The sequence below is a fragment of the Podarcis raffonei genome, chromosome 8, assembly GCF_027172205.1.
Source record: "Podarcis raffonei isolate rPodRaf1 chromosome 8, rPodRaf1.pri, whole genome shotgun sequence".
Classification (NCBI taxonomy): Eukaryota; Metazoa; Chordata; class Lepidosauria; order Squamata; family Lacertidae; genus Podarcis; species Podarcis raffonei.
In genome coordinates this window covers 51,818,992-51,831,758 of record NC_070609.1, presented here as the reverse complement: position 1 = coordinate 51,831,758, position 12,767 = coordinate 51,818,992, and the positions used below count along the sequence as shown (strand labels likewise).

Sequence of the window (12,767 nt, the reverse complement as noted above, 5' to 3'; positions counted from 1 at the left end):
AGTAACATGATTTAGTATAACCACAATAATGGATTTTGTTCCTGAAGCACAGAACAGAAAAAATGACATTAGAGGTGTTGAATCCACACTCACCGTCATAGCATGCGATAGTTGTTCTGCAGTCAGACTGAGATTGTAGTGCTGGGCCTCCAAGCGTCTGCACTGGGTTTGCAGCACTTGTCGTTCCAAATTTTGCTCTGCAATCAAATTTAGACAATTTGTCACTTTTCAGTACCAGGCTTGGTTCCTGACAAACCTCATGCAAGAGGCCAGGTTTGTATATCACACTAAGCCAGACCACGGCTTAGTGCAAATGCATGAGCATGCAGGCTCCTAGAGAGAAGAGTGTGGCTGCTTTGTTCCTCCCCTGCCCTGGTTGTTCTGCTGCTATACTAACCCATGGTTTGGCTTATTGAGTCAAATGAACCCAAACCTCATAGTTTAGCTCTCCTGGAAAAACCATGAGCTGTAAATAATAGGACAAACCTTGATTTAAAAAGCTCATGGTTAGCCTGGAGAGAACTCAACCACGAACCCACGTTTGGACAGCATGGTAAGCCAAGCAGTGGCTGTCTCTCTTGGGAGCTTGCATGCTTACACTATGCAATCTGACCAGTGAAAGTGAAGTGAAGAGCATCTGTAGTCTGTATTAACCTTAAAAACTCAGTATTGTAAAGTATCTTGAAATTTGCCCTGTCTTAAACTATGATAGATGCTTCTCGAGAAATGAAGGGCACTGAGGAACTTAAAATAGTACAGTCGAACGTTTCGGCTCCCAAACGCCGAAAACCTGGAAGTAAATGCTCCAGTTTTCAAACATTTTTCGGAAGCCAAATGTCCAATGTGACTTCCACTTGAGTGCAGGAAGCTCCTGCAACCAATCAGAAGCTGCACCTCGGTTGTCGAACATTTCTGAAACCGAACGGGCTTCCGGAACGGATTACATTCGACAACCGGGGTTTGACTGTACAATAAATCTCTTAACAGAAAAGGAAAAACTGATCCTAGGCAACTTTGTGTCCACAAAGCATAGGCTGTTTCTTACCAGGACAAAATATTCTTCTGATCTTGACAAAGAACACATAAGCATATGTTCACACAGGAATAGCTAAGATTGGAGTAAAGTAAACAGCAATAACCTGCTCCAACTTTTTTCCTTTTGCATCACTGGGAAACAACTTGAGGCAAGGGATCTCCTGAATCAGTACAGCTTACCTTCTATATGTTCTTGGTAAGCCTCAAAGATGGCTTCAATCCCCTGCCATTTGGGTCTGGGATACTCCTCTTCCTCTTCCTCCTCCTCCTCTTCTGAGTCAGAGACCTTTTCATGCTCTGGGGGTATGAAACCCTTATGCTGGGAGTCTTTCTGGCCATTCTGCTGTGGCAGAGACACCCAACTTGAAGTCTGCAACTCCGGAATGTTATAATGAATGGAGGCATCAACTTTGTGGTTCTGCTCTGCGGAGTGTGCCACTGCATTTCCTAGAAGGAAGCATTGCAAGAGGTAAAACATCTGCATTGCATGTCCCTTTTGACTAATTTCTGTATTAAGACCAGCTGCGCTCAAACTTCAAAATACTTATGTCAATACAAGGTAAGATGGTTGAAGTATATTGCCCACCTCCCCACTTACATATCAAGGGTGTGGATTACCCATACTCTAGTGAAAATGCGCTGTTGCTCTGGGATGAGATCCAGGTGGTTGTAAGCACCTGTACCCACAGTGGAAGATAAGTTAAGCTAAAGCAAATGAAGAAGCCTAGACACATATACTGCTAGGGAAAGCAAATTCTCTTGCGTCAAGCTCTTCCATATCACATTAACCCATCCTTGCAACTTGCTCCAATATTTGTGCAGAATAAGTTCCAACTACAATTACAAGTATCACCCACAAGGAACTATTAAAAGCAAGACCCAAATGATGGAGTCCACACACACTCAGGGGAAGTGTAAAGGAAATAAAAAGGGAAACCATTGAGGAATTCTGGGGAGGGAGAAGGACCAAAAGACTTGTCAAGGTCACAGAGCAGTCAGACGTAGAAAAGAATTTAAGAGTTCAGATGGCCAAGCTTAAATCAAGTGCCCAAGAAATATCCCACCACCTGTTTCAAAATAGGACTGCTGAAAGGGACATTAACAGTTTTAACAATTTCTACTCAAGATGTTATCTCAGAGGAAAGGTATGTCACCAAGATTAATGCTCTGTATTCAGTACAAGAGACGTTTTCAGGGGATTTTACTATCTCTCAGACCTAGTCAGTGAAAACATTTATGGCCCATACCTTCAGCTGCTGAATTGGTGTCTCCTATTGGCTGCCTTAATTTTTTTTATTTCGCTTTTGACTAACAGCTGCTGCCAACACACTGTAACAACTTTATATTCTGCACTTCTGTCCACTGAAATTAATGAGCTTTTCACTATGTGAGCTGTATTTCCAGGGCATTTCATGAAGCTATCATATTTACTACTGCCTACTGAAAAACATTCAGGCTATTCTAGCAAGAGAAGCAAATGATAATACCGAAAATATTAAATGTCTGTAAACAGTTTTATGTGGGCATACAACATTTGTTCCAAGTATGAATTGGGTTGAAATCTATACCAGGCACTCCACTGATTCTATTCCCCATAATGATCACTATTTTTTTTCCTATTTGGAATGCACTACGCATTGAACGTACTTCAAGCAACTATCCCCACAATGGCTTTACTAAACATTGAAACTGGATTGTGTAGAGTCTTGGCCTATCTAAAATGAATCCATGTAAAATCTGCATATCCAAAACTTGAATTATGCAAGCAGCAAGGAAACCAATCCCAAACTGGGCTCAAAAACTGACCCTCATAAGCCAAAAGTCCTGTGCATTTCCCTTATCACTCAATCACATATATCTATGGCAGGATGTTGGCACTACTTGCCTCCAAGTTGTCATTACCTTTGTGTTTCTGCAACGCTTTCTGTGTGGACTGCAGCACAGACTCGTGGAATTGATGTGCAAACTCCTCGGCTATAAAGGGCTCCCATGGCTTGTTCTTCCCATTCATACTGTGTGATAATGGCACAGGGATGTCCTTCGGCAAAGAACCTCGGACATAGTTAAGGATGCTCAGGCTTTTCTTGGCCATGTGCCCATCGCTCAACTTAGGCTTCTCTGCAGAGATAGGAGCCGGCTCCTTGGACCTTGGAAACTCATGCAGTCGCAGCTGTTCCATTCTACTGGGCTCATCTGTCTTCTGAGAGTCTGGCAGCGAAGCAGCAGCAATGCTGACTGGTTTCTCTGAATCCACAGCAGTTTGCTGTACTTGTGGCTCTTTGGGAAAGAAAGAAAAACAAAGTCACTCGGGGCAGCCACAGTGCTGCTTCGATATAAATTCCCTTTGTCAAGAGTTCCGTGACTGAACAAAAGGGTTCTGAAAAACAAATTACCATTTTGCACTCTGTGGAGTTACTGTTAATTCTTTGGCATAAAGAAATAGAACAGAAACACTGCTTCAGTTGGGATGCATAACTTGGGTGAGTATTTGTTTCTTTCCTAAAATAATAGCAGACGCTTCCAAAGACCTCTTACAATGCCTTTGATGACATATTGTCAAGTGCAAATTGGGACTTGTACTCAGCTGACATGTTATCCCTTGGTTGCTCTGCTGCAAGAATACTGCAAAATTTACCTTGAGGTAGCTATAAGTCTCTTTGAACATGGGAGGAAACAACAACTTTGCTCAAGGCAAGCAAATCTGTGTGCACAAATAAGCTGCCTCATTTGAGGAAGCGTGCTAATGTGCGGTTGACATGTTGTTACAGATCTGGGGTAACAGAGTTTGGGGGTGCAAGGGCACTCAGAACTGCTAGAGTTAGTGAATGTTGGAAATGAATAAAGGGGTAGAATTTAGCTGATTTTTTGAAGTATGAAGGGAAGATGCCAGACATTAGATTTAAATTACAGGCTGAATGTGATTAGGAGAATTAAGTGCCAGGCAATTAAAGAACAATTGACCATACAGGTGCTGTCCTTGCCCCTCCACCTGCAGCTGTGTGTTAGCAAAAGAAATAACAGTGTTGGGAGGGGGAGGTTACAGGAGGTGTGACATCACACAGGAAAAATGTGTCCTGTAAAAAAAACGAAAAGAGGTCTGGGGAAGGGTGGGTGGGTGAGCAGATGGAAGGAGAGGGTTTTTTTGTTTTGTTGGTTTTGCAAGGTGTGCTGGCAACAAGAAGAAGGAAGTTGGGAAGAACTCCATGAAGCACTGGCTGGAGGAGGTTGCATCAACAGACTGGGAGCCATGACTGGCTGCTGCTTTGGACCCAAGCTTGCTGTAGCTATCAGAGGAGCCATGGGGGATGCTCTTTGGGTATAGTAATAAATTATTATTAATAAGTTTTGTTTATTCCCCAGCCACCCTCGGCGGCTTCCAGCACACATAAAAACATAATAAAACACCAAACATTAAAAACCTCCCAATACAGGGCTGCCTTCAGATGTCTTTTGTAAGTAGTATGGTTATTTATCTCCTTTACATCTGATGGGAGAGCATTTCACAGGGAGGGTGCCACTGCCCTGTGCCCATTTCCCTGTAACTTCACTTCTCTCAGTAAGAGAACCCCTCCACTGAAGGCTTTAGGTGTAAATATGTGTAAAATAAAACATTTCTTAAAGACACAAGTCTTCTTGTGCCTTGATTTCCCAATGGAGACACAACGCTAGGTGAGTGCCTGCAACTCCCTGGAATCTTCCTACTGCTTGGCAGAGACGGGGTGGGGTGGGGGTGGCACACAACCTCTGTAAAGCCCTGAACAACCAGGTTACCAGAAAGACTGCCTGCCCTTGTAGAGCTCTGTACATTCACGTAGAAATTACACTCTGCACCCTACACAAAATAATAGGGCAGTGACAAAATGGGCATTTTATGCTTTCTTATTAGTTTTAAGTTGTATTTTTGTTTTAATGGATATTTTTACACTGTCAATAGCTTACACTCCTTAGAGATTTTTGAAATATTAAATGGTTTAAAAATGCTTTTAAATAAAATAAAATAAAAAGATGCAAATACCTCCCACCAAAACTGTGTGAGCAGTGTAGGAAGTTACATGCAACCCAGCCCTCCTGAGCTTGCAGCTTCTGGCATGTGCCTATTGTTGGGTTATTTAAGAAGCAGTTGGAGATAATGAGACACAAGGGGCACCCCCACCCCTCCCTTTGAGGTTTCTGTAAAGTCTGGCGGCAGCTGCAACTCATTTTATACATACTTGGAAGTACGCCTCATTGAAATCAGTGGGGCTTACTTTTGAGTAAATGTGTACTGGTTTGTGTTGCAGATCCAGTTCTTGGAAGCACACCACATGTTCTGTTTTGGCAGACAAACAACACTCAAAACGTCTCCCTGGACTTAATCTGCCTGGTTTACCCTAGCAGAAAGTCACAGACAAGGATAATCAAGTCCACTGGGACATTTTTCAGCCTCAAGAAGCCCCAGCCAAGAAGGCATCAATCCCTTGCTGTCACACAGTTGCCATTTATAGCCACTTACCAGGTTGGACGCTACTAGGACTGTCCCGTGGGGAGGTTTTCACTGATACTGCTGTGGAGGCACTTTTCTGTTTCATGGCATGGAACATCTCCACCAGCTTCTCTGTATCTGAAAAATGAGAAGCAGTGAGCAAAACTAGCTTTTGCTCAGAGGCAAAATGAAAGAGGCAGGACTGATGCACAGTCCCAGAGAGCAGCTCTCCACTCCTGGTTAGTAAAGCCTGTTCGTTTTTTGCTCTTGGCTCTTAATAAGAAAATCTAACACCACATACTTTCTCAGAATATATACTGCACTTTTTAAGAGTTACCAAAGCATCACACACATATCATCACTAATCCTCACAACTGTGCTATAAAGACCTGTATTTTATTGTATTTTTTTCTAATTTAAGACACATAAACCACTTAATCATTAGCATTTCTATGGGGTGCACATAAAAATAACCTTTGTGGAAAATAAAACAATAGAAATTCATTGCAAAAACTAAACACTACCTTAAAATGCCTGCTGGACCCAGAAAGCCTAAGTCATGTGCCTGACATTTCAGCAAGGAAGATGCCTGTCTAATTTCAGTTAGAAGGGATTTCCACAGGCTTGGATCCACAAAAGTGAATGCATGGCTTCTAATAGTTACAAACCATGCATCTGAGCCATGGGGGAACACTAACAGAGACACCCCACAAGAGTTCAGTGATTGGGTAGGGATATAAGGGATCAGGCAGTCCTTAAGTTAGCCTGGACCTACGGTACCGTATTTTTCGCTCTATAACACGCACCAGACCATAACACGCACGTAGTTTTTAGAGGAGGAAAATCTGTAGGCATGCCACCCGTAGGCATTCCCTCCATAACACGCACAGACATTTCCCCTTACTTTCTAGGAGGAAAAAAGTGAGTGTTATGGTGCAAAAAATACGGTAATTTGTTAAGGGCCTTGAACTCAAAAACTTGTACCAGCTGCCCATATGCTGTTAAGCACCAAAGTATTGAGTTTAAGGTTAAGCTGAGATCTGAAGATACTTCTTGGTAGTCCCTAGCCCATGCTGTTCATCACAATGCTACACCAATACTACCAGGCTGTTCTCTCTTTCTTAAGACAATGCCGTGTAACAACTGCAGGGCAGCAGCAGGTTTTGGCACTAGACAAAGGCCAGATCCACAGTTTTCCTTTAGTTGTAATGTGGGTTGCTTCTGGAAGATGAGGCTTTGAGAAGTCAAGTGGCCTACAGTCCAATTTCCAAGAGGTCATTTCACATGACGCTTGACCCTCATATACAAGTTTAAACAAAAGTGCATTCCTTGGACACACTGGCTTGTAGACTGCAGTTTGTTCAACAGATTCCAGGAGGTACAGAACTGAGATGCTCCTCTGTATGGCCTTTGAACTTACCAGACCCACTTAAACTTCCCTCACACCCTGGAAGATCTTCTACCCATCTCCCCACAAACCAATACTCACCTTTCCGTTTCTCAGCAGTGATGTGGGTTAAATTGAAGGTGGTAAGGAATCTCTTCTTCTCCTCAAAGTTTGGGCTGTTGTTCATTTCATCAGGGCTGTAACGTGTGGAGAGCACAAAACGAGGAGAGGGTGTCTGGCGTTTATTCTGGACGCTAAGTGGCGAGGGGCTCCTCTCTCGCAACATTCTCCGCCGTTTCCTCCGCTTTTGAGTCAGCAGCTCCTCCTTCTGTTGTTGGGTGGTCAGTCCAAAAAGCTGTAGGAACTCCAGTTTCTGGAAGAGCGTAACAAAGGAGGGATGCTCATTCAGATGGTTTCTCTTGCTTAAAGGTATACATCAACCGGTGTTTCCATGATACTAGTTCTAGGGTGAAGTATGTGCTATCATTTTGTTTAAAGAAACCACAGGAAGTCTGCATTGCTCAGTAAAGGATTCTCTTTTCAAGAGAAACACCTAGCTGCCTAATTCCTTACAGTATGCCAACTACATAGAAAAGAAGGTAAGTTATCAATGGCCTATCTAAACACTTGACAATATTTAGACAGCCAAAAGAAGAAGAAGGAAAAGGAAAAAATAGGTAGAATGTGCTTGTGCTTCACTTATGGGTAGGCAGACTTTTTGAACTTGAGGGCTGCATTCCTTGTGGAGTGATAAGAGTGGGTGGGAGCTTCCGGAGGCGGCGCCAACGGCAATGGCGGTCTCCTTCTAGCTCGGAGGGAGAAGCTCCGCGGAAATCGGGTCTGTCCGCTACGGCGAAGCGGAGACCCTTGTGAAAATCACAGGCAGGAGAAGCCTGTGACTGTGGGGCTTGGCGGGCACCTGTAGCGCCCCCCAGACTAGCGAAGGGGCTCCGGAGCGCAACGGGAGTTTGGCGCGGTGCTGAGAGTCGATCGCTTTTTCCGTGGGGTGAAGCCGCACAGCTGTTGCCGGAGAGTGCTGACCTTTTTCCTGTGACAATTCGGCTGCTAAACAACTACCCGTGAGTAGGTGAAGTTTAAGAATTGGGACTTAAAGGAGGAAAAAAAGGATTAATTCGGCACTGAAGCGGGAAGGTGTAAACAGGAAGTCCGCCTTTCCGTTTTCTGTACACAGTTCAAAGCAAAGACTCTTTAAGCTAAAGACCTAGAGAGCGGTGTTATAAAAGCTCCAAATCCGAACATCAAAGTAAAAGAACTCCCCCCCAGGCTAGTGGAGAGGGGGGGAAGAGGGAAAAGTGACTTTTTTACTTCTGGAAAAAATAGATAATTATCTAACTCCTGGGAACGGACTGCCAGGTCCACTAGAATGGTTGCACTGAGAGTCGCACTATTTATAGACAATGTAACTTTTTAATGGTTAACTCTGCAAAGGAGATACTTGTTGAAGGTCTTCTCTGGACTTGAAACTGTTGCTTGTTTTCTTGAGGGGGACTTAGGAAAGTTGGAAAAGATTCTTTATTGTAACTTTAATGACTGCTACAGTGTCCCCCTAGAGGAACACTGAAACTGCACACCCAGCTGGGGGATTTTTCCATTCTGGACTTTGGGGATTTTCCACGGTAAGACTTGACCGTGGGATCGACCTTGATTCATAGACAAAAGTGTGATGACTGATAGGACAACAAGATCGGGCAAGGCTAGAGTGCAGCAGCCCAGCACAGTTTCCCAGCAACGTAGATCATCTGTTCCTGGCCCTCCTGTGACACAGGGGGAAGATTTTGCACAAGCTGGGTCAAAAGGAATGGCTTCAGAAGGGGATTTTACTTCTGTGTTAAATAAGATTTATGAAAAATTGGAAGGCCTAAGCAAACAAGTTACGGAACAATCAACTAAAATAGACAGGAATACTGCCAGCATTAATAATCTGGGACAGAAGGTGAATTCCAATACAGAATCTATTGAAAAATTGCTGGAAGAATCTGCGTCTAATCGAAAAATAGCTGAGGAAGCAAAAGAAAAAGCAGTGGCTGTATAGGAAGAAATAAAACCTATGCACAAACAGATTGGGGACCATCAGTCACTTCTGTCTATGATTGAACTAAGGGAGAAACAGACCAATCTGAGGATCAGGGCAGTACCGGAATTTGAAAAAGATAACCTAAGTGACTACCTTACGCAGGAATTTGGAAAATTTTGGAATTTGGAGGTGGAGAAAGACTTTAAGATAGTAAGTGCGTTCAGACTTGGAAGAGGAGGGAGAAAGAACAGGGTGAGAGACTGTTTGGTTACCCTCCGAACGAAAGAAGAGAGAGATAAAATACTGAGTGCGCACTTCCAGAAGACTTTGGAGATCAACGATTCGAGAGTGGAGATTTTTAAGGATATACCGAAACATCTATTGGATCTTAGAACTAACTACGGAGATCTGGTGGCCCTACTGAGAAGAAACAGAATTGTTTTTAGGTGGGAATTCCCCCAGGGACTATCTTTTACCTTTAAAGGGAAAAAGTTCAAAATAAGATCAGTGGAAGATAAGGGAAAATTTTTGAGAGACCACGAAGAAGACCTGCAAAAAGAAGTACTAGAAGAGCTAAGAGCTTTAAGATCAGGAGTACTAGACATAGTACCACCACCTTTGGGACTGGACAATCTAAAAAAAGCGATACTACTGTTAGAACAAGAAGAACTTTTGGGAGCAGTTGGAGGAGAATAGAATAACCACACCATGTCTCTGCAATTATTAAGTTGGAACATTCATGGATTTAATTCCCGGGAGAAGAGGAAGAAAGTCTTTCATTTATTGAAAAAGGAACAATTGGACTTAATTTGTTTACAGGAAACACATGTGATAAGGCTTCACAGGAAAGTACTGATTAATAAAAGATTGGGTCAAGAGTTTATTTCATCGGACAAGGTTAAAAAGAGAGGAGTTGTTATTTATGCCAAAGAGAGCCTATCACCGAAATTTGTTTTTAAAGATGAACAAGGAAGATTTGTGGCAATTGAAATTCAATCACAAGGAGAAAAATTTCTGATTGTAGGAGTTTATGCACCAAATGAGGGGAAATCTGAATTCTTCAAGAAATTGCATGAGACATTGCTTGACTATATGGACTACAACATTATTATGATGGGAGATATGAATGGAGTGGTATCTACAAATATGGACAAGTCGCAGAGACAGGTTGTAACTAAAGATGGCAGACTACCAAAAACTTTTGTTGAACTGAGTGACAATATGGACTTGATTGACATCTGGAGAACTAAGAACCCCCTTGGAAGAGAGGGAACATTCTTCTCTGAAGCCAAAATGACATGGACAAGAATTGACCAAATATGGATAACTAGAGGACTGGCACCTAAGACTCGAAAAGTGGAAATTTGCCCAAAAACTTGCTCCGACCATAATGCGGTGAAGATGGAGATGAAACTAACACCAATCGGTTCCTTCAGATGGAGGATGAATGACACCTTATTTAGAGATCAAGAGGTTACCAAGAAGGCCCAAAAAATCTTGAGAGATTATTTTGAGATAAATTTGAATACCACGGTTGAAAAAAGAGTAATCTGGGACGCAAGCAAAGCGGTCATGAGAGGGTTTCTGATTCAACAGAACGCAATAAAGAAGAGAATTCAAAATGAGAAAAAAGATAAAATCTTGGAAAAAATAAAAGAAGGAGAGAAGAAATTAAGAGTGAAACCAAAGTCGCAAGAGATTCTGAGAGAAATAAAGCTATATCAAGTACAATATATGAAAATGATAAATCAGGAAGTAGAATGGAAAATTAAGCAGATGAGACAAAAGACATTTGAATCGGCTAATAAATGCGGGAAACTGCTAGCTTGGCAGATGAAAAAAAGACAAAAATTAAACACTATCACAAATCTGGATGCGGAAGGAAAGAACATACAGAATCCATTGGAGATTAGAAAGTGCTTCCAGAAATATTTTAAACAACTATATACACAAGGGCCACAGAAAGAGACTGATTTAGACCAATTTTTAAGAACAAATGGATTACAAAAAATCTCTCAAGAAAATAAGATAATGTTGAATCACAAAATTACAGAACAGGAGGTAGAAGGTGCCATTCAGAACATGCAGTTGGGTAAATCTCCAGGGCCGGATGGTCTAACCTCCAAATACTATAGATCTTTGAAAGACTGGTTAATTCAGCCACTAAAGGAGGTCTGTAATGAAATTTTGGAGGGGAAAAAGGCGCCAGAGTCGTGGAAGGAAGCTTACATTACACTTATAACGAAAAATGAGTCTGAAAAGACACAACTCAAGAACTACTGCCCCATATCCCTGCTTAATGTGGATTACAAAATTTTTGCTGATATCTTGGCTAATAGATTAAAAAAGGTATTAGTTGAAGAGATACATAAAGATCAAGCCGGCTTTCTCCCAGGTAGACATCTGTCTGACAATATGAGGAATATAATTAACATTTTGGAGAAGCTGCAAGTGAACAACAATACCAAAGCAGTTTTAATTTTTATAGATGCGGAAAAAGCTTTTGATAATATTTCTTGGAATTTTATGAAGAAAAATCTTCAGGGAATGGGGGTGGGCCAAGGGTTTGAAAATGGTATAAGTGCAATTTACTCAGAACAAAAGGCTAAGTTAATAGTCAATAATGTGATGACAGAGGAATTTAAGATAGCGAAAGGGACACGACAAGGCTGCCCAATTTCCCCATTGCTTTTTATTTCGGTTCTGGAGGTTTTGCTGAATATGATTAGAAGGGACCGTCTGATTAAAGGTATTCAGGTCGGAGCCAAACAATACAAATTGAAAGCTTTTGCAGATGACCTAGTTTTGACATTACAGGAGCCAGAATCTAGTACGAAAAGAGTATTAGAATTGATTCAAGAATTTGGTCATGTGGCAGGATTTAAGCTGAACAAGTCAAAAACTAAAGTGCTTGAGAAAATTTTTACACCAATTGAGAAAGAGAGGTTTCAGAAGGAGACAGGTTTAACATTAGTTAAGAAAGTAAAATATTTGGGGGTTAATATGACTGCTAAGAATTTAAATTTATTTAAAGATAACTATGAGAAATGTTGGATAGAAGTGAAAAAAGATTTGGAAATATGGTCAAATTTGAAGCTTTCCTTGTTGGGTCGAATTGCAGCTATAAAGATGAATGTATTGCCAAAAATGTTATTTCTGTTTCAATCATTGCAAATTTTGGACAAGATGGACTGTTTCAAGAAGTGGCAGAGAGACATTTCCAGATTTGTCTGGCAGGGCAAGAAGCCTAGAATAAAATTTAAAATATTAACTGACGCAAAGGAAAGAGGTGGATTTGCCCTGCCAGACCTTAAACTTTACTATGAATCAGCAGCATTCTGCTGGTTGAAAGACTGGCTGCTTCTTGAGAACACAGACATTTTGGACCTAGAAGGTTTTAACAACGTTTTTGGATGGCATGCATATTTGTGGTACGACAAGGTCAAAGCACATAAAGCATTTAAAAACCATATTGTCAGGAAAGCATTGTTCAATGTCTGGATAAGATACAAAGATTTACTGGAAAATAAAACCCCAAGGTGGTTGTCACCAATGGAAGCGAAGGCTCAGAAAAAGCTCAATATGGAGGCCAAATGGCCGAAATATTGGGAAATATTGGAACAAGAAGGAGACAAATTGAAATTGCAGAGTTTTGAGAAATTAAAAGATAAAGTGCGAGACTGGCTTCATTATTATCAAATAAGAGAGGCCTATAATTTGGATAAAAAAATTGGCTTCCAGGTGGAAAAATCAAAATTGGAAACAGAACTGTTAGATCCCAAAACTAAGATACTTTCAAGAATGTATAACTTGCTGTTAAAATGGAATACGCAGGATGAAACGGTTAA

The 12,767-nt window shown here is 41.5% G+C and overlaps 1 protein-coding gene across 9 annotated transcripts in view; it reads right to left on the bottom strand.

Annotated features, from left to right (window-relative positions):
* Positions 1 to 12,767, bottom strand: part of GSE1 (Gse1 coiled-coil protein) — a 444,053-nt gene that overhangs the window by 5,125 nt on the left and 426,161 nt on the right. For all 9 annotated transcript variants that reach the window (XM_053400057.1, XM_053400050.1, XM_053400052.1 and 6 more), the window contains 5 exons: positions 6,987 to 7,257; positions 5,528 to 5,635; positions 2,938 to 3,312; positions 1,216 to 1,482; positions 94 to 197 (listed from right to left, as the gene is read on the bottom strand). In XM_053400057.1, coding sequence (XP_053256032.1) covers positions 94 to 197; positions 1,216 to 1,482; positions 2,938 to 3,312; positions 5,528 to 5,635; positions 6,987 to 7,257 — 1,125 coding nt within the window. The remainder of the gene's footprint in view (positions 1 to 93; positions 198 to 1,215; positions 1,483 to 2,937; positions 3,313 to 5,527; positions 5,636 to 6,986; positions 7,258 to 12,767) is intronic.